The following is a 21,237-nucleotide window of genomic DNA, read 5'->3' on the forward strand; positions in this document are numbered from 1 at the left end:
TGTAAGCATTCATTTACCGATACAGACTTGTTCAAATGACTAGCAGCAATCGCTTATAGAATTTCGACCGCACACTCCACCAACTTCTGCGCACTTGAGATCATCACTGATCAACGGCACTATTGATGAAAGCTCCCGGTGGCGTGCTCACGTCATGGATCAATTAGCCTCCATGCGCTAGGTATCAATCCACACTGATGGGGCACGTCCAACGCCTATTATTTAGCTTAAATGTTTCTCCGTGGTGGTATTCCCGCCAAAAAAAAAAACGACGTCTCACGTTCACAAAAGCGAAATACGATATTCCGAAGAATCGCCAAGCCAATAAGCAACTCGAAATCTCGATGTAGTCGCTGTGCTGGTACTCCTGACAAAATCGCGAAGACTGCCGGTAATCTTGACGATGTATCATCGCCGTTGTCATTTCGACTTTAACCCGGGGCTGTCATATTGTTGATAACCTCCACTGTCTAGCTTGTTCTGGAGGCCACGTTCAGTCGCCTAAGGCCCAGGCTCGCGGAATAAGGTCGAACCACCATAGAATGTAACGATGCCCTGAAGACCCCTGAGGACAGAACGATGCAGCGTTACAACGCGTGTTCTTGGGACGGACAGGGGAGATCCCGGCCGAGACTAATTCGATTGTCCTGCCAGGTTCGACTTAGCGTTTTCTCTTCTTGTCGTTCCGTGTTTCGAGTTACGGCCGTGGTGGCTTTGGATGAAACTTGCCATCTGCCAGGCACCACACAAACGGTAGTTGTATCCCGCTTTTGAACGTTGAGGTGACATGGTTCTTTTCTTTTTTTTCGTAACGTCAATTGATTATCACAATTGTCACAATTGTCACCAATGACCAGAAACGACCTTGAGAGCGACTCTCGATCGAGGCACCCAATTTTGGGTGATCAGACCGGTCGTACGTTTTTACGATAGTGTGTTTCTATTGTATCCCGGAGCAAATAAAGTAAAATTATGCTCAGGCTAGGTTTGCAGCAACATGCTGATCGTCAGTCACCTCATCTTCGATCGATTAGACAATGAATTCATTGTCCAGACCGATCACCTTGCACCAAATGACTCCACTGATCGTCATATCCAAGCGTTACGTATTCTTTGGCCTCCGGGCGTTTCATAGACTGTCTTCAGCTTCCACGGATCAGAGCTGGCTTGCCTTACAGCAGCTCGGTCCGGCCGAGAGAAAAAGACCATCCATCACATTAGTATCGAGCAGAGTCCTGCCTTGGCCTAGCTGGCATGTGTGTTTGCTGTTACATTTCAGTTGGCTCACTTGTCAGTTTCCTTGCAAGCACTTGCATGGGTATGTCGGTAGCTTTACAACCTCTCAGGGGAACCAAAGGTTTCTATGATAATTCACATCCACTAACCCCGATTGAGCTCACAAGACCCAACAACGGTTCAGACCTGCGAGAGTACCTGCATTTAACTTCCGAGTTCCGTCCATTTGGGGATCGGAGTGATGCTGCATCGGGTTGTGCAAACCTGAACCTGGCTGATTCCGTTTCCCCTTCGGGGAGCCAGGAGGTGGCTGTGAAGTTTGGGAAGTTTCCATTTCCCTGCGTTTCTTCCGAGCTGAGTGGTGGAATTCTTACCGGGCTCATTCAACCTGGCCGTTCTTCATGTCAACAACGGGATTAAGCAATCACAGGCCGAAAGTTTTAACCGCGAACTACGAGGTTCCGACTGAATCCGCGTATCGCCAAGTCACTAGACAATTGTGATAGGTAAAGTGATCAAAATCTGTCGAGAGTGAAAGCAAATGCTTCACAAAAGCAAACAGACTTCCATGTGACAGCCAGTAACTATTCTAAGAGTTGACGGGGGCCAGTTTCACCATAGGAGCCACTTGAGCACAAGATTCCATATTATAAACTTTCTCAATGAGTTGAGCATTGAGAACACGCATTGGCCATTTCATATTCGAAACGGCGATATTGAAGCTGAAAAAAGTCAAACACTGGCTTGTTGGCTTGGAGGGGATGTAAGAAGAAGTCAAAGAACTTTCACTTGACCTTTCACTTGCCTCGGAGAGGTATCTGTCAAGAGACGCGCCCTAGATACTGGGTATCAAACTGATTCAACTTTCCTGATTTCTCCTTATGGTGTCTAGTAAAGCACGGGTGCCTTGGTTTGTCTATCACTAACGATGAGATCTTAATCAACATCGGAACTATCGAACTCATTTTCAAATAATGAGTTTCCCTTGTCAGATCCCCTTCAGTCCGAAAGTTTACGCTCCCAAGCTTCCTCCGCAAGAGGTAGAGCCCACTTACTCATCCACTCCGATCGCAGAACCTGGTCAACTGTCAGACGCTCTTCTGGTCTGGAGCGCAGCATCCCTTTGCTCATATCTAAAAAGGCGTGAGCCTCATCATTATCCATCTGTTCAGTGCCCTCTTCCACTCTCGGATCCTGGATATTCATGTGAAAGCGTTTCTCAAGCGACCAATATTCCCGCCCCCCTTTTGGTTGCCCGTCGTCCTCAAAATAATTCAACCTTGCCTCCCACTTCTCCCACCATTCCCGTGGTAGCGGGCCAAGTGCATCGACCTGGTTAGCAATTACCTCGTCCCAATTGAACAGAAAGCTACTCATGAATGGCCCATCACCCATGACCTCCCAGACCATAAGCCCCAGACTCCATATGTCGGAGGAGAACGTAAGAGGCTTTGTGGGATCAAACTTAGCTTCTGGTGGCCGGTTTTGTAAGTAGGTATAAGACATCAATCTGGTTTCCTGCGAAGGGTTGAAGGTTGTTCCAAAGTCGGCGAGCCATAGTTTGGTTGAGGGTAGTAGGACTTCGTCGCTCGGTTTGCCGAGCCAGTTTGGCGTGTAGATGTTCTTTGGCACGGATGTTGAGGTGACTGGCTGACCCTCGGTTCTAGCCATAGGGTAAGGCTCTGGTTTATAGTATTTCTCATAAATCTGTTGGATGGAGAGCTGGTCGATCTCGGAGCCAGGCAATTGGAGCAACACATTTCTGAGATGAATGTCTAGAGCGTATCAGATGTCGTCTGAGCGACCCAAAGTCGCGGGTTTGGGACTTACCACCGTGAACAAAGCCGGCCCGGTGGACGTATGCCGTTGCCAAGATGAGCTGCGCAGCCAGAGCCCTGGCTACTTCAAGTCGGAGTGCGTTGTATCTCGAAGTTTTGATCGACCCGGCAACGCTACATCTGGCGGGTGCAGTGACAATGCAAGGGTGTGTGCCGTGGGGCCCATGAAGTGTGAAATGATCAGGTACTTGAGTGATGAGATGACCAGAGAACTCGTTGGTGGGACTGCCAGCCATTTTGAGCAGAATAACACTCTCTTTCGAGACTTGATCAGCTGTGCCGACTTTGATGGCAACATACTTGTTGAGCTACTGATCTCGGGCAAGCCAAACAGTCGAATAACCACCTTGGCCTAGCTTATCAACTATGTGATATCGCTGGTTTAGTTTTTTGTTGACTTCAATGGAGTGATATCCTCCAGGGCAGTATCTGTCGATATATTCAACACTTCTGTAAAGTCGATAGGTTGGTGCCTCTGCAGGCTGCGTGGATATGCTTTTCGACCAAACCCGCAATATCGGTAGCAACATCGTCTCAAAGACATGCAGAAAGAGCTTCTCGTGGAGCTACAAGACAAAATACGATGGAATTTCTGCAGAATTCCGCATCAATGGAATTTTAGGCGGATCTTGGGTCGAGCTATAGGACGTTGTCAGTCGATCATTCCAATATCAGGGCAGAGCAGAGGTCAATCTGCTAACCTAGAGTTTTCCCGAGTGTTGACGTTGATTACAACACGCGAAACGAAAAAAAAGTAAAATTCAACACTATGAATGTCTTCGGATCCGTGAAAAAGGTATCAATATTTTACCATGCAACTTCAAGTCTGATATAATTTACATGTTGTCTTAGACCTCCAGCACTGTACCTAATTAGCAAGCCTGGAAAGGGCTTGAGTACGCATTTGGGTGCTCAGAACGAACGATCAACACGGAACAGACATCATATTGAATTATGGCTATTTCTTACAGAACTAACAGCCATAAGACTGTGCGGTTTAGCACCAGACACTTATACAGCCAAAGTCGGTCTTGTCAGGATAAGTCTTTGTTCATACTCAGCACCTAGCATCATATATGTACTGCGCAGCGAACATGGTTACTGTCGTTCGGGATAAAGACCTAAAATATGAACAAATAAGAATGAATATGTATAAAAAGCCTAGATCCTCCTCCTTGACTAGAAATTGTGTGACATTGAGAATTGCTCTACAGTGGCCAGACTGGAGACAGCACGAGAAAACTAACCCACATAGCAATCTTCAGTATGGCTCCAATCAGGACACGCAAACAGGTCCGTTTCAGGGATCAATATGAACGACCCAAGAGCAAGGCGTCTTTGACAAAGGTGAGAAAACCAAATGGCACCACCATTCTCACGAAAAAGGATGAAGTATGCCGTTTCATCACCGGAACCCTCTCTCGCTTTCTCAAACCACTCGAGATCCCCCCCAACACCCATCTCATTGAGCATCGTCCTTGGAGTTCAGGAGGAATCTACGTCATCCGCTCTGTCGAGCCTATTCTGCCCAATACAAGGAATGATATCGCCGTGCGTGTCATTATACACCATGAGGCAGGATGGGTGCAGGTAATTTTCTCCATGGCCAGAGATTTGTTCGATAGAGCCTCACTTCCTCCCGTGCAATGGATCGAAGTGCCGAACGAGGAACTTTCCTTGAACAATGTTATGAAGGTGTGTGTTCAGATTGAAGACTCTATCCATGGACAGTTGTTGGCATCTTACCTCAAGAAGCTGGGATTGCTTGAGTTGCAGCGAATGTAGCATCTGACTTGGAAATGGAAAGCGCGCAATGAGGTGCTCATTAAGGTCATGTAGAAAGGTTTGATAAGGGTATCAAGGATGACTGAAGAGGTTGCGATAGTCGTCCATAATGTAAGGAGTTGGGATTCGCAACAGTCGAGTTAAATTAGAATGCAGTTACATATAAAGAAAGGCTTTACTGATCTAAGCGAGGACCATCAATTAAATTCCTCATTTGCAAAATTTTCCATTTATTTGTTTGAACAGCTTCTGAAAATGGTTCTTTTCGTTGTCGTCATAACTCGTGAGCCCAAGATAACAAAGTTGAAGATGAGAACATGTCATGGGAACCAGAGTCTTCTTTGACTACCTATGCTGGGTAATTGAGATCACAAAATTGGCAAGAATTCATGACATTAATGAAGTTTTGACATGCATCGACGCAATAGAACCAGGATGCAGTATGCGGTGGCATTAGTATATTCTCAGTATTGATCTATTGTAGCACTCAAGCTTATCCGCCTCCTTGCATCTTCCGTAATCTCTCCTCCGCAGCTCGTGCTCTCCTCTCACGCTCCAATCTCATCCTCATCTCAGGTGTTAACCCTCTCTCTTCCGCCTCTCTCCTCTCCTGTGGTGTCTTCTTCAGCCCCGCCGCCAGAGCATTTCCCTTCTGTTTTCGTCCTTCTGAAACCTTTGGCCCTTCAACCTGTAATCGCTCCTCCTCAGCGCGCCGACGCTCAGCCTCCTTGTCACTGGCTTCCTTCTTTTCTCTCTCGTCACGCTTATCAGCTTCAGCCTTGGTCATGGCTGGCGGTACCTTTGCATCATCCCACGACCACTTGGACTCTCCGAGCTCGGAGCGAGCGACCCGGAACGCATCACGCGTCGAGCGCTCACCTGCCAATTCGAAGGGCGTCTTTCCATCGTTGTTCTTTATTGTAGGATCTGCTCCACCGCGAACGAGAAGGCCAAGTACTAATGGTGCAGCGTTTTGAGCAGCGGCGAGATGGAGTGGTCGTGGTGCGTGATGGTTTTGCTCCACAGGCTGAAACTCAAAGTCGGCTGATATGTTGTTGTTCTTGAGGTATGAGAGTAGCGCAGGGACCTTTGACCTTCGTACAAACGCTTGAAGTTGAGAGGTGTGGAGTAAAGCAGTCTCTTCCTCTTCTGTCAACTTCGGTTTTGAAGGCTTTGTACTTGTCTTTATCGGAGTCGCTGACCCAGAGTCTTTCTTCTGTTCCTGCACAGGCTCGATCTCACGGACTTTTAGTCGCGTCAACTCGATGAAGGATCGCATAAGTTCATTCTGCGTCGCTCGCCGTGTGCTGAATGGAAAGCCCCGCAGCCGAGTATCATTATGCTTCAACACCTGCCCCTCGTAGGGACCAAAAAGCGTTCTTCGGTTTGTCATACCTGTTGCTCGGATGAACAGTAACTCTGAAGTGTCGATGAGAGCCTTCCAGTCTTGAAGAAGGGTTCTCACATCCTCTACCAAAGCCTGTTCGTTATATCGTCGCAAACTTGAACCAGCCGAATGCGCAGCACCTTTCGCGTTATCGTTGGCCGATTGAGAACCACCCTGCTTTCGTCGGGTTGTGTATCGATGGAAGGTCTTGTGAGCAAGCACTGTCGCTTCTCGATTCATGCTGGTGCCGTTCTTGTTGGGCCGTGGGGCGAGAGATACAACCATGGCCGCAAAGTGGCCACCTCCAATCATACAGAGAAAGATATGAGGACCCTTATACGCGACCTCTGGTAAAGCGCCCTCCTTAGGTATCTTGGGCATGGATATTGGCTCGACCTGTTTCTTCTTCAACACCTCCACCAGATCCTGATTTCTTTGTTCTTCGCCCGTCAAGATTGCGCGGTACATGCCAAAGTAGGTCTTCTCTGGAAGCAGCGGAGAGCTAAACCATACCAGGGGTGGTTTACCGCGACCTGGCTTTCCTGCCGTTTCATCGTCATCATCTCCTGTTGAATCATTCGCCTTATCAGCTAATCTGCCCTGCTTCTTCAGCAGCGCAGTCAGTGTTGAATCTTGTCGGCCATCTTCCTCGTCTTCTTCTGACTCGTCTGAATCAGAACCTGATAATGATTCGTCTAGTTTGCCAACGAGCTTCTCGAATTCTGTCTCTGACACGGGCTTTTGACCTCGCAGTTTTTGCTTGAGATTGTAATGGTGAAAATCAGACTTGAGATGTCCCCGCTGGTCGATCACTGTTGTGAATGTGAGGCCACACAAAGAGCACGCTTGTGTCCCGACAAGATTTGTATCTGGCGACGACGCGCTCTCGGAAGGTGTTTTCGTGGATTCGGCGGCAGCGATAGCTTCGGCTTCGGCGTCTGTATCAGATTTGAGCACCAAAGTGTCCAAAACTTCGGCAGGCAGGTCATAGACTGGTTAACTAGTCAGTACTTTGCGACTTCGAGACACGCCGATCCATGGCGGGGTAGGGGTTTGGGACGAAAACATACGGTACAAGGGCCGCCGAAGAAGATCCTCGTTCATCTTAGCCATGGCGACTGACGTATGTGATTTCGTGCGTATAGAGAGTCTAGCGGACGAATTGGAGTTGCACTGAACTGACGTCTCTGTCGCGATATTTGAACTTTTCAACAGCCCAACTGTGGCCAAGCGTCTGCGTCATAGCGATAGACTCTGCGCCCCACCAAAGCTTGAGTCAACCGGCCAGAAAAGGACCCCGCAAAGCCACAGAAATGGAGGCACCGCCTCAACACTCACAGTGTGGTCGCTGTTAGAAGTGGAGACCTCTCCTTTGAGCTCTATTGACATGCTCTATCTTATTGGACTAGAGCTCCCCATACTCATAAAACCCTCCACTAATGACACCCCTCCTCTATAGATCCCCAGCCCCAAGCTCCCTCTTCCAATTCTTCTTTAATCACATCAAACCATTTTGCTGTGCAGTACCATTGTCTTCGATCCTTGCTCTCAGGACAATCAGACCCAACTACCAAGTTGCATTCACGTTTTCCCACAATTCTTTCGACAATCTTTGCTGTTCTCTCCATTGTCTTCACAATGGCTTCAGCCCTGGAATCTATTCTCAGCACTGTCTCCAGGATTGAACATGAGCTTGCTTCTCGTGACGCCCTTGCAGCTGTCAACAAATCCAAGCTTGATGCGGTCAAGAGTTCAATCAAGCACTTCTCCAGTTCCAAATCTCAACTTGCTGGCAGTGACCCAGAACATCTGAAAGTTGTCATGCAGACTGAGCAAGTCTTGCGTGCTTCTTGCCTACCCAGCAGCCATCAGAGAGCCCATGCTGTCCAATTTCATGCCCAGGGACTGTCCAAGCAGGCTATCGCTCGAAGCGTCAACTGGAATCAGCCTCTAACTCGTGCTGCAACTCGCGTCAGAGCTCGTCAAATATCTGACAAGCCCTCCTGCACCGACGCCCGACCTCCAGCACCTACCATCATTCAAGCCCGAGAGCTTGTCAAGTTCGTCAAGTCTTCTCCCCATACCCGTCGCATGCCCCTCTCCAAGATTGCTGCCGCCCTCGGATTGGAAAGTTCTGACATTGCCATTCGCAATGCTCTCGGTCGTTACGGGTACAAGTTGTACCCGGCCATCATCCGTCCTTACATTAGCGAAGAAACCCGAAAGCTTCGACTTGAATTCGCTCTCGAACATGTCAACTGGACTGTCGAGCAATGGAACAATGTTCTCTTCACTGCGGAAGTCCGTATTCCCTTTACAAACGCACACAAACCGTTGGTCATTCGACAGTCCGAAGAGGAATACCATCTTGACTGCATCAACGATGTGCCTGCCGAGCCTGCAACCTGCAATGATAGTGAACTGTACTTCGCCCACTTCTCAGGTCTCACTGGCAAAGGTCCTCTTATTGCTTGGAGTCGCGACGCGGACAACAAGTTCGGGCCCCTCAACCCTGTGAATCACTACAAGGTCATCTTTCCAGCGTTCTCCAAGTGGATTGACGATCAGCCTTCTGGATCTCGCTTTGCTATGCGTCCAGATATGTGTGCCCACGCTGCTGTTGCCGTCAAGGACGAGATGCGAGGACGATCTATGCCCACCGAGCACTTCCCTTCCGCCTCACCCGACCTGAACCCCATCACCGAGATATTCAACTGGATCAAGGCCAATCTCAAGAATGACAAGGACAGATCTCTTTACGGCGAGGTCGCCGAATGGCGCATCCGACAAGTTGTCCGAGCCACCTGGAATAGCATACCTCAGGAGAACATGAAAGCGCTCATCGAGAGCATGCCTCATCGATGTCAGGCTGTCATCAACGCCAATGGGATGTATACCCGGGACTAGAAATAACAACCACAACTTACGAGCTTACGATGAGATGAAAGAAATGTATTTACGCTGACGCATGAGAAAAGTTACGACGATACGACAAAAAAACAAAACGGCGATGGTTGAGAGATTCCGGGCATAACTGGGCATCAATCGACATTGGTGATGGAGGGGAGGCAGAGATTGAGTTTATGTTTATGATACCCATTTGTTTCAATAATGCTACACATTCTATTCAAACATGCGTGCTGTGCATGTCTAACGATCATGCATACCATCACCAACACAAGGTTGGCCCAGCTGCGGAGTAGAGTAGAGAGCCCAGTCCTGGCAAAGACTAACCCGCACATCAGCGCTCCAGTTCAACGTTCCAGGCTTCCAGGCGGTCTACCACCCTAGAACTTGGCACGCGAGCTTAAGCTTTATGCTACCGCCGCACCTTATCTTGGTCTGTCAATCCCTGTCGAGCTGTCCACCAATACATTTTGGTGTCAACGTCACTGCACATCATTTTTCAGCTGTGAAAGTACAAATCCCCCGGTCTCACGTACATGTCCTTGTTTTTAGTTGCGTCAGTGGTTTCCCTTGCCATACTGTGAATCAAGAATTGTTCCTTCCCCCGCCTGATGTGTAGTGTGACTAGTTGTATAAAAGGGAAGATCTCGTCCACTTCTTGATCTTTCCATCTTCATACTCATCATCCTACATATCCAAATCACAAATTACAACCTTAAACTCCAAACTCAAACCATCATCATGGATTTCGTCAAGAACCTCGCTGGTGGCAACAACAACGCCAACAACAACACCGAAGGCCAGCAAGCTCCTCCCGAGGCCGGCGGTAGCTTCATGGACAAGGTTAACGGAATGGCTGGCGGTGGCGCGCAGGGCGAGAAGGACGAGGATGGTCTTGACAAGGGTAATCATCGCCACTAACTAACTTCCCAAGTATCTCTGTACTAACAACCGTTGCAGCCGTCGACTTTGTGCAGGAAAAGTTCCTCGGCGGAGGTGACCAGAGCAACGAGAGCGCCGCTGAACAGGCCAAGGACGAGGCTATTTCCGATGCCATTCGCGACCAGTACAAGAGCGCCACAGGCAGCGAATTCCCCATCTCCGACAAGGACAAGAAATATGGAGCTTAAAATGGTGTCGAGGGCCACGCGAGCTCAGAGGCATGGGCGAAAACAAACGATGTATGACTAGATGATGACAGCACCTAAATGATCACGAAACCTATTATGTTCTAATGAGGCAATCCCTTACTTGTTGATGTGAATGCTATTTTGAGCTATCTCCTTTGTCAAGTTGCCTTTAACTTTTCACCATAGTGAGACATGCCTTCCACTCATCACCTCAATTGATTTGCTGCCTAGATTGCAGATTGCCACCAAAAAATCTCATCAGCCACTGTAGCTTAGCGGTCGGTACGAGGCCATGTCCGAGTCAGAGGATTGTCCTCATACTTAGAATGCCAGACCCTTGCTAGACCTTTGATCGCACGACCTACTCTAGCATCTTCAATGACTTCATTCGCATGAAAACAACCGTCTGCAAATGATCAACTGCAAGAGGCAAGTTCTCGCTGGCAGCCAGGATTCGAGCAGTTTTGACGGCACTCTTGATCTGCCGGCCATTCAGAGGCATGCTGGCCAGTTTCGCAATCGCGTTACTGTCCTCAGCCAGCTCCTTGTTCTCTCTGACGAGGAAGTTGTACCAGATCTTGCCTCGTGAGGCAGGCTCAAGATCCTGGAAGACGAACGAAAGGTCGATGCGTGACTCGAACGCGGGGTCGATGGCAGGGTAGCGGTTGGTGGTTAGAATCATGAGACCCTTGTAGTATTCCAGGAGGCGAAGGAAAACTGGAAGATAATGTCAGACGGTTCAACACAGCCAAACAGGGTATCTTACTGGTGGTCATCTCGTTCTGCTTGAGGTTACTGCTGGTGCGCTTTTCAAGGAATACGTCGGCCTCATCAAGTAAGAGAATGGCATCCCAGCGGGAACAGCGATCAAGAGCAGTCTTGAGATTGCCCTCCAATTTGGAGGTATCCATTCCAAGATCCGAACTATCAATGCGGTAGAGGGGACGCTTCAGATTCTCGGAGACTGTGTTGGCGTCAGTAAGGAACTGTAGCATAGACATTGAAGAAACATACCAGATTCTGCAGTGAATGTCTTTCCCGTACCGGGGGGGCCACACAAGAGCATGACAAGACCCTTTCCTGTGACTAATTTCAGTTCATATCTAAACACTGGTGAGGAGAAAAACGAACCCTTTCCATGGACAAAGTCGTCGAAATGCTGCAACTGTCCGTTCTTTGTTGCGCCAACAAACCCCACCAAGAGTCTCTTCTCTGCTTCATCGATGACGAGGTTGTTGATGGCCTGAGTGTTCCATTCAATGTCGGTGAGATGGTCGATCTCGGAATAGCCTATCGCAAATTCTTAGCATCGGTAGGTTCGAGAGGGTTGAGCCTGTGAACTTACACCACACCTTTCGTTCGATCGAGAAGCAGTTTACAGTTGAGACAGTTAACATGGCTTCCTCATCCGTAAGGCGGCCAGAGCCATCTCTTTCTTCGCCCTTCGGATCGCTGGCTTCCTGAGATTCTTGGTGATCATCAGGCGTAGAGGGCTTGGAGTCGTCACTATCCGCCTTCATGGCGTCGTGGATATTTAGGTAGTGCCGGGATCCTACACACTGACCCCAGCCATCATTATGCTCGTCTGTATCAACGATAACTCGCCCCTCTGTCTGTGGTACTTGTCAGCTCCCCGAAACGTGAAGATGTACCATGAGTCCTCACCGTTTGAATCGGAAGACGGGTTATTTTGGGACGATTGAAATTCTGGGGTTCCCACCCATTTTCCGACAAGAATGTTAGTCTAGCTTCACAGTTTGCATCAATAACAGACAGACGTTGCTTACTTCATGGCAATCTGAAGGAGGTTCTTCGCGTGGCTGAGGTTTACCCGGCTGGGTCGGGCTTTGATGAAAGCGGAAATGTATGCCTCGTAGGTCTTCATACTTACGTCCACGTCTGATGAGGGCAGCCTTTAGAGAATTGACATCATTCTCGGGGCATGCCCAGATCGGCCTGACGATGAGATCAGAGAGCGGCCGGGTACCGTGGAAGACAGGGACCACGAATATGGAACTGCACGTAGAATATTCTGAACCAGTCCAAGCAATCTGGTACACTGAAAGAAAACCTTCCTTATATGTGTGGGAAATTCCTGCAGCTATCGGGTCTTCTGAGCGGAAGAAGAGCTGGCCAGGCTTGAAGACAAACTCAAGGTCTTCCCAAGAAGCGCACCCAGTCTCCTTGATTCTCTTGACTCGACTGAGAGTGTCTTGCAGCTCCTCCTTGAGCATATCGACAAAGAGTTTCATGAGCTCCTGCTTCTCAGAACCGGCGTTGTCGTGTGCCAGCTTGCATAGCTGCTCCCAGCGATGAATGAGAGGAACAAATGGCGCTTTGAATTCAAGGATGTCTTTGCCGCCGGTCACATCAGGATGGCCTTTGAAGACGTCGAAGAGAATTGCTTGAAGGACGGGGTTGTTGATCCAGATGGTTCGGACCTCCCAAGTACTGTCCTTGGTTGGGAAACGGCCACAGACAACAGCATATTTACCCCGAACTCGCTTTATTTCACGAATATCCTTCAGCACCTCACCATAGGGCATCTCGTCAAGCCATTTGACGAACCGGCCATGGTTGTCGAATTTGGCAAAGGCATCCTTGACTTCACGAATCAACCCGGGTTGCTCGACTAGATACAGACATGTTGGTCAGCCAGCATTCCAGTCAATGAAGCGACAAAGACATGTTACCATCTTCATAGTTATATCGAACGGCATCCCAAGCGTCGTTCATTTGAGAGTCGCCGACACCGTCCCAGTCCGGGTTCGTGATAGGCGGAGTGTCCCAGTTCATCGTGTGTGGTTGGAAGATACCAGGTGAGAGGATGTTGAAGTAGAGTCTACAAGCACTCGATGAAGAATCGAATTTGGAAAGGAGTTGGGGTTCAAGAGAGAAGAAAAAAGTAGGAGAAGATAGGGAGCTTTATAGCCTAGAACTGCTGCCAGTTACGAGCAGTGTTGCTCGCGTATATCTGGGTTATGAATCACTGTGGACATTAGCTTCCTTTGGCTTTTTCATTTACTAGGCCGAAATTTTAACAGATAAACAAGCAAAGGTTTTTCCCGAGCTCTTCAGTATACTAATGGCTGAATGTTTCCTGCAAGTGTGATGATTGCAAAGGTCAACTTCACCAAACATACCTGGACACGGAGGAAACAGGCGAACATATGCAGCTTTGAAGCCTGATAGATAAATAATTTCAATTATTCAATAGAGAAGCGAGACTATAGATGTTTCATATAAAGGCGCTGGATTGTTTGTGCACATGAAGCAATAGCGATTCTATAAGATCTTTCATTGCCCTTCGCAAACACTCGGTCCTTGTTTTCTGGTCTTATCGAGCATAGGTACTCATTATAAAGAAAAACTGTTTTATTAATTTCAATCTGCTGATATCCATGAGATATAGGCAACTGGTGGCTCAAATCGTAAGAATGGTCTCGGAGGAACTATCAAACAAGAAGCAACCCGCAAGACAAGAGTTCAACAGCATGATTTTGTGTAACAAGGCCGCTTGGCTTGGAAGAAGACTAAAGCAGATCAAATCTGGCCTCAAAGATCTCTTTGCGTTCTGCCAACCTATCTTGGATGAGTTGCTCTGACTTGGACTTACACCATTGGTGGACCGCATCCTGAATGCCAAGGTGGCATCTGCTTGCCTATAAATACCACAAAAGGGATTATCCTTGAATCTGGTACAACAATCCAGCATTAATTAGGCTACCTATATCACTCCAGGTAATTTTCAGACACAGATACCTTTAATGTAAGCTTGACCTTGATGTTTGCAAGTCGAGATAACCTGTTGCCACTCCACCCCACCACTTCAGCTATATCTATCAGTCATACGCCGATCCAACAAGTGGAGTATCACAACATGATGATCCCATAGAATCCGCGAAAACCCAATTATATCTTTCGAAATAGCACAAGTTGAGACTAGTTCGAGGATCATCCTGGCCTTATGATCCAATCTGATTAGGGGAGGAAAGAAAACCCAGGCAGGACCTGGACCCCAAGTAATGAAAATATTTAGGCAAATTTAGCCCAAGCTCAGAGGACTCTTTGCTCAGTTTATTTTGACACCCTACCTTAGTTATATCAAGATTTGGTGTTTTCTTTCCCCGAGGTCTGATCATCGAGGTCGAGCCTTGCGGAGGTCTATGGAGACGAAAATAGTGAGAGGCACTTACTTCTAAGGTGGGAATGGAAGCAAATGTCTATTGGCTTGTCCAAAAGATCTAAGACTTTCGGGTATTTCCTTCTTGGTCTCGCCGGACGCTTTTCCGTCTTAGGCTGCTGCATCTAATAGCAGTCAACAGCTGAGCTGACACTATTTAAGCCACCGCTCTCGTGCTTCATCTCACAACAAACATCATCTCAACGACAATTACATCTCATCTTGACCAAAATGACGCGCCGCGATGAATCAGAGATCATAGACGATCTCCGCCAAACTGAAAGTGCTATCAAAAGAAAGCTCACTATTCGCCAATTTACAAAAGCCTTACGACGTGAAGATCGCTTCCAGCAAGCATGGGATGCTGCAGGAGGAGCTTCAGGGCTGGCCCGTCTCATGGCCGAGTTCAGCATTCGAGACGTGCGTGATATGTGCAAGCGTCTTGGCTCGACCGCTTCAGCTGAGAAGGCACAGCCCCAAAGGCGCGCTGCTCTTGGAGAGTTGGTCACGATACTCTACGAAGGGCGAGAAGATGACAGACCTCTGACCAGCTTCTATCAAGACATAATTCCAGCATGCAACCTTGAGCTGATAGAGAAGTTTGAGAAGGATAGGCAGATTAAGTGGACGGCTCCACAGAACAAACGTCTCTTTCTAGGCCATCAAGAGCAACACGAGGATAAATTCCTCAGCGAGGTCTTCTGCAAGGACAAATATATCAGGTTTTATCCGCATAGGAGACTCTTTCGCGGCAACATCACCTTTTGCGAGAGGATATTGACGACCCTCCTCGCAAAAGAGGGCGGCAAGATACATGTCCCATATGATTTGATAGATGAAGTGGCTATGCCTGTTCTCAAGCGTCTTCTCAAGAGCAGATACGACGATGAGAGGCGCATCAAATATCTCAGCCTCATACTCGAATGTACCCAAAAGCACGGAGAGATTTCCAAGCAGCTTGTTCTCAGACAAGGTGGCTTGCTCCAGTATACTGTCGATCGATGGGCCAAGGCTGCCGATGGCAGTGAAAGCAAGAGACATTATCAAGCTCGTTTGGTACAGGCAATCCAGCTATTGCCGAGCGAGAAACCACCCATCGACTTGGAGAGAATACGTCAAATGTTGTGGGTTTCTTGGGAGCTAGATATCGATGGCAGATATGACTTATTCCGCCTGTTCATCCAGCATCACAAAAACTATCAAATCGACATCGAGAGTGACTCGGAACAAGATATGGCCAGACTTAAGGATCTTCCTGAAAGAGCCTGGCCTTCAGATCTGTTCTTCGCCATCAATTACAAAAAGTCACTACAACTTTTTGAAAAGCTAGAACGCCTGTTTCCCAGAAACAACTTCCTCCAAGTTGCGAACCAGAGTGGAACAATACTCAATCAGTCGCAGGGACATATCAAGCATAGTGGTTTTGGAGACGTCGAGATCGTAAGGGCGTTGCTGATCCGCAAATCGAACACACAAGACGAGCACCAGGGATGGCTTGATCGCGCCATTGGCCTCATAAACGAGCGGAAAGCCAATGCTCAACGGGCTCGTGAAGCTGTGGAGCGGGCATACTGGGCGAGAGCTGCTCTGAACCTCTGCGTCGCTGTGGGGGACCTACAGGCTTTGAACGACACTATTATTTGGTCACGGCGTTTCATCAAAGACTCTCTCACAAGCCATAGTCTGTTCGGTGTGAAGGTTTTCAAGACAAAAGAGATTGAAGAAGTTCTGGGTGCCATGCCAGATGAACGTGTCAGCTCACCTGAAGCTATTGTGTCATTCACATCAGCCCTGCGCAAGAAAGATATCGATTTTGCAAACCAGGTTCTCATCAATATTGCTGAGACTGCAACGCTCGCAGTCGGAGAACCCGGGTTCAAGGCACAGAATTGGACCTGGCTGTTCAACCTGGTTATGGCTGTAACAGGCCAACGTATGAGCAGATTGGAAAGGTTCTTCAAGAACCTTGCAAAATGCTCAAAGGAAGATCGTGAAAGGTGCGAAAGGTACATGATGGAGATAGTCTGGAAGCCAACAACGGATCTGCTTATTGAAGCCGGTGCTGTAGTTCGAAACCCGGCTTTGGCGACCGCACATGGCGGTTCGCTCTTCGATTCTCTCACCACTTCTTCGAACCGCGAGTCTGTCAAGGGTAGTTACGTCTACCGTCTTCTTTCAAGGACATCTCTATCGCCTGGTTTGCTGGCAGAGCTGGCACGCTTTCTTATCGATAGAACGAGGGAACGACTGGGATCCGAAGCCATACGTGCGCAGATGCAGGATATCGTCTTCGTCATCGAGCGTCTGGCTTCTAGCGATCAGCCTTCACTAGCATGTCCCTTCATTCGTGACTTGGTTCTGGACAGTGAAGGCGCCAAAGAAAGCTCTTCTTGGCACCGCCATCTTCTCAGCGTTGGCTTCCTCTCTGTGCTTCCGGCTAAGCCAGCCAAGGAAATGTTGCACACAATGGCCAGTGCGATAAAGGAGAAGATGCGAGAACAAAATCAGAATACAGACGCTAAAGAACAGGCAGAAAGATCCAAGGAGACCACTGAGGAGGACGCATCAGCAGGTCCCAAGCCCTCTCAGGGGCCATCCATCAAGGTTACTACCGTCAAGATGCTGGCCCAGATCTTACAGTACAACCTGTTCATGGAACCGTCTTCAGCATGTGAAATACTTGTTGGCCTCCTTGCGGAAGCACGACACATCGACATTCGAATCACCATCACCAACAGTCTCTTTGCAATCCTGGAGGAACCTACTTGCCCTCCCAGTCTACGGAAACGCATCCTTGATGCCCTTGGGGAGTGTATCGTTCCAGCAGCCGCACAGCTCAATGAGAGACGCGGACTGACCGAAGCTGATTGGGTTGCTGCTTCAGCCCAGGGCGCCTCATTGCCTGAGATTGGCGATGAAACTCCCCTTCTCCAGCTTTTGATCTTGAAGGTCAGGGGACAAAGTTTGGACGAAGAAGATAAAAGGAGGCTCGCATCGCTTGTTATGGGAGCAGTTGAGAAATCGGCTGCCAACAACACCCGCTGGTTGAAACTCTTCTTGAGTAAAAACAACTTCACCCTTGAGGAAGAGCTCCCACATCTCCCTGTGCATCTCACTACAGTATCTACTCTTTATGGGCAACTTCAACCCTACACACCTGTATCGGTCTTCAATATGGTTCGCTCCGCGGCACTCATCAATATCGATCCCAGCCCCGGCATACAGCACATCACAAAGGCCATCCAGGAGGACCGGGATCTCGTTAACTCAAAGGCAGGCAAGCATTGGCTTTCGCAGTTTTCCAACCCCGGGCGTGATTCGTTCAAGTTTGGAATCATGCTGTCTGCGGCCATGGTACAGCAAAGCCCTGCCGACCGAGAGTCCAAGCTGGCTGGAAATGGAGTGTCTTTGCAGATGCTTCAGTCCTTCGTGATCGAGTACACCGAGAGGCTGCTCAAGATTGGGGAAGCCGACATGGTGATGACGCTCGTCATGAGGCTTAGTGGCGGGCGGTTCAAGGATCGACAAAACTGGAACGACTGGATGGAGAACTCAGTTCCTGTCATCAAAAAGATAATCTCCAAGACAGAGCAAGTTGAAGAAAGTGTCCGCTGTAAGGATGCAGAGCCTCGCAGGCTGCCAAGTGTGTTTCAGATGAAACTAAGAACGATACCTGTGCCCTTATCTGATGAAACATACGAAGAAAACAAGACATTCACAGAAGAGCTTTACAAGCTCATCGGGGACCTTGGAAGCCGGCCATATCACCCGTATCATATGGACTTTCAAAAACTCAAGGAGGAGTTTGATTACTGGCCCCTCACACAGTCATTCGGCCGTTTCGCACTTATTTTGGCAGAATTGCAGGAATATGATCTTGCTTCCACAGAACAGCCAATGCTCGACGACTATCTCTGTTGGGAGATCATTGGTCATATGCTCACTAAGGCAAAGGATCCAAAGGATGAAAACATTGTCGAGGATGTCAGGCTGTTGATGTGGAAGTGGGAAACATGTGAGGATGAAGCGATGAGGACAATGGGCATGAAGTTCAAAGCATTGCTAAAGGACACGGATAAGACCTGGTACAAATAAGTGAGAGTAGACATTCGACTACGAAAGTACGAGATGAATCTCAACCGAGTACTACTTCCTACTGAGCCCAAAATATAGGCCTAAACTCAAAAGATGGCGATGAGGGAGTGGCCTTGCCCTGATCATCTAGCTACCTCACAGGGGCAGATAACGTTAAGGAGAGTTCTTGACCAAGTCTGTGTATTGATTCTTGTAGTTATTTGACTAAATTTTGAAGCCATTACAACGTCTTTTCGAGACAAATCGTTCAGGAACAAGTCATTGTATTTGGGTATGTTGCTATAATAATAGGAACTACAATATTATCATACCATTTCACGTGCTTCATCCACCATCATCTGCTATCTAAACCACCAATCAATACAGATTTCTTTAAAACAATGCAATCTTTTTTGACTCCCACATTACTGGGCACCAAGGCCTATGAACACAAAGAATGTAAGCCATAGCATCATGTCAATAGCCATGAAAACATTGCCACAGACACTACCAGAACAGCAAAAGCCAGCGAGGTCTGTGAGTAGCCATGGGCTCTCGTCGAGTCGTTTGAAACAACGAACGAAGGTTCGGGCATGCCCGACTCTGTCGGAAGACCTGCTTGGACCGCTGATGCCGCTGAAGCAGGGGCAGGTTGGGCAGGGATGTCGTTGCCAGGAGTGTCAAGTTCTTGGCCATTATCTTGCCTTCGCTCTATGTCAGCCATGGCACGTTCCTTCAATTGAGATGGTGATGAGTACATTGAAGGGCCATTTGTCGGCTAGACTGTCATGACCTTTGTTGCTGTGCTCTCTACTTGCGTTGGTATAATTACTGTGATGACTTGAGGTCCCTCGTGAGCGCCGCCAACACCGTTGCGACCAGTAGGTTGAGGGGGTCCTGGTTGGGCAGGAGGTCCTGGAAGCTGGGCTGGAACTGCTGGTGCAGGCAGAGCGGGTTGCGAAGGTGGTGCTGTGATTTCTGGTGCTTGGGGTCCGAGATCACTGCTCCCTTTGACGCCATCACCATTGCCACTTCCTTTACCGGGGCTCTCCTGTCCAGTACCATCATTATCTTGGGAACCGTTAGGGACCTGACCTTCTGGAGGAGTTGAAGGCGGAGATGCAGGAGATGGAGGATTGGCTGGCGCTGGGGTTCCTGGGCCACCGTTTGCGGGACAAGGGCCAGGCATTCCAGCACAAGAGGCCTCGTCGTCAGGATTACCATTTGTGTTTGGTTGAAAAGGGGGGGCATCAGGTGCAGGCACTACATGGGGAGGAGGTGCGCCAGGGCTATTGGGCGACGGACGGTTCGCAGGTATACTTCTAGATCCTGTATCAGATCCGCTGTCACCTCCATCGTGACAAGGTGAATTTTCGTCCCCGGTGCAACTATTTGGAACAGCAGGGGGTGCTGTCTGAGGGGGCGGCTGAGGTGAGGAAGGCTCAAAAGAGCCACAGCCAGTGTTTGAGTTGGGGTCCGAGCACGCATTTCCACCACTCCCATCGCCATTTGGGGGCTGATGAGAGGCAGGGCAGTCTGGTATGCCGTCTTCCGCAATACAAGGAGGTTTATCTCCAGAAGGAGCAGGAGCAGGAGCAGGAGCAGGGCCAGGAGGGGGTCCTTGAGGAGCGGGAGAACCCGGCGCTGGCGCTGGTATTTGAGGTGCAGGAGGTTGGGGTGCTGGAGGTTGTGGTGCTGGAGGCCCAGGAGGAAGTTGATTCTGGTTGGCGCATGCTGGATTGTTAATATCAATAGAGCAGCCAACTGAACCGCCAGTATTTGGAGGGGCTGGAGCAGCATTGTTTCCAGGAGCGTTCTCATCGCAATCCTCTCCCGGTCCGCCAGTTCCATCTTTATTTGGCGCCCCGTCACCTCCAGCCGGGTTTGAAGGAGCAGGAGCGGGCTGTGCCTGTGGTTGTCCTGTGTTGCCCTGATTGGGATCGTCAGACGAACTGTTACCAATAGCAGCATCTGGTTCTGGCGCAGGAGGGCCGTTGGACTGGCCATCTGTCTGGGGATTGATGTTGGCAGGAGGGCTGGCAGGAACCGGAGCCGGGTCAGGCGTGTATTGGCCATCATTGTTGCCAGATTGTGAAGGGCCGTTATTGGAATTGTTTTCTTCACAATCCGCGTTGGGGTCTGACGGTTCAGTTCCACCATTGCCACCACCTCCTCCGGGACCTGTACCTCCTGAAGGACTGCCTTGACCGTTCCCTGAGCCTGCTGTGTTTCCTGGTAAGGGACCATTGCTCGGGCCTGGGGCACCACCTGGTGGACCTAGTCCGGCATTGGAGTTGCCATTCCCAGCTCCTGGTGAGGTTGGGAAACCACCACCAGGAATAGATTGATGAGCTGAAACGGTGGATTCGGGGAGAGACAATGTAAGAACACCATCAGATCCGGCTTTACAGTCGACAGAGAGGCTAAAACGGTTTTCGAACCCAAAGCTGGCCGAATCAGAGCGTGAAACGAGAGGCATGAAGTGCCTCGTTGTAAAGCTCGTATGTTGTATTTCCACGGGAAGGAGATCACTGATGGTAGCACCATGTAGAGAGCAAGTGGAGACCGTATATGTCAAAGCTTGACCATATTGATCAGTGCAAGAACTGGCCAGGCATGAGAACAGTTCCTGTGCGTAGTCAGCAATCCATCACTCGACGCAATAGAAGCCATAACTTACTCGTTGAACGACCATGT

At 49.0% G+C, this 21,237-nt stretch overlaps 7 protein-coding genes across 7 annotated transcripts; 3 read left to right on the plus strand and 4 right to left on the minus strand.

The window, feature by feature from the left end:
- Positions 1 to 2,235: 2,235 nt before the first annotated feature.
- On the minus strand, positions 2,236 to 3,310 carry J7337_008774 (uncharacterized protein; the record flags this gene model as incomplete). The annotated part of the gene is made up of 2 exons (XM_044826382.1): positions 2,236 to 3,011; positions 3,067 to 3,310. 2 exons carry the CDS (start codon positions 3,308 to 3,310, stop codon positions 2,236 to 2,238), a joined length of 1,020 nt encoding a protein of 339 aa, XP_044679299.1.
- A 1,030-nt stretch (positions 3,311 to 4,340) lies between these two features.
- On the plus strand, positions 4,341 to 4,859 carry J7337_008775 (uncharacterized protein; the record flags this gene model as incomplete). The annotated part of the gene is made up of 1 exon (XM_044826383.1): positions 4,341 to 4,859. The coding sequence occupies one exon, from the start codon at positions 4,341 to 4,343 to the stop codon at positions 4,857 to 4,859; it is 519 nt and encodes a 172-aa protein (XP_044679300.1).
- Positions 4,860 to 5,352: 493 nt separating this feature from the next.
- On the minus strand, positions 5,353 to 7,359 carry J7337_008776 (uncharacterized protein; the record flags this gene model as incomplete). Its single annotated transcript, XM_044826384.1, has 2 exons — positions 5,353 to 7,238; positions 7,317 to 7,359. 2 exons carry the CDS (start codon positions 7,357 to 7,359, stop codon positions 5,353 to 5,355), a joined length of 1,929 nt encoding a protein of 642 aa, XP_044679301.1.
- A 2,535-nt stretch (positions 7,360 to 9,894) lies between these two features.
- On the plus strand, positions 9,895 to 10,283 carry J7337_008777 (uncharacterized protein; the record flags this gene model as incomplete). The annotated part of the gene is made up of 2 exons (XM_044826385.1): positions 9,895 to 10,057; positions 10,114 to 10,283. 2 exons carry the CDS (start codon positions 9,895 to 9,897, stop codon positions 10,281 to 10,283), a joined length of 333 nt encoding a protein of 110 aa, XP_044679302.1.
- A 361-nt stretch (positions 10,284 to 10,644) lies between these two features.
- On the minus strand, positions 10,645 to 13,079 carry J7337_008778 (uncharacterized protein; the record flags this gene model as incomplete). Its single annotated transcript, XM_044826386.1, has 7 exons — positions 10,645 to 11,000; positions 11,050 to 11,247; positions 11,298 to 11,363; positions 11,415 to 11,573; positions 11,629 to 11,896; positions 12,071 to 12,915; positions 12,977 to 13,079. The coding sequence occupies 7 exons, from the start codon at positions 13,077 to 13,079 to the stop codon at positions 10,645 to 10,647; spliced, it is 1,995 nt and encodes a 664-aa protein (XP_044679303.1).
- Positions 13,080 to 14,697: 1,618 nt separating this feature from the next.
- J7337_008779 (uncharacterized protein) lies at positions 14,698 to 18,561 on the plus strand (the record flags this gene model as incomplete). The annotated part of the gene is made up of 1 exon (XM_044826387.1): positions 14,698 to 18,561. One exon carries the CDS (start codon positions 14,698 to 14,700, stop codon positions 18,559 to 18,561), a length of 3,864 nt encoding a protein of 1,287 aa, XP_044679304.1.
- A 757-nt stretch (positions 18,562 to 19,318) lies between these two features.
- On the minus strand, positions 19,319 to 21,019 carry J7337_008780 (uncharacterized protein; the record flags this gene model as incomplete). The annotated part of the gene is made up of 1 exon (XM_044826388.1): positions 19,319 to 21,019. The coding sequence occupies one exon, from the start codon at positions 21,017 to 21,019 to the stop codon at positions 19,319 to 19,321; it is 1,701 nt and encodes a 566-aa protein (XP_044679305.1).
- Between the last annotated feature and the right edge of the window lie 218 nt (positions 21,020 to 21,237).

Source organism: Fusarium musae, chromosome 6, assembly GCF_019915245.1.
Source record: "Fusarium musae strain F31 chromosome 6, whole genome shotgun sequence".
NCBI classification, from domain to species: Eukaryota; Fungi; Ascomycota; class Sordariomycetes; order Hypocreales; family Nectriaceae; genus Fusarium; species Fusarium musae.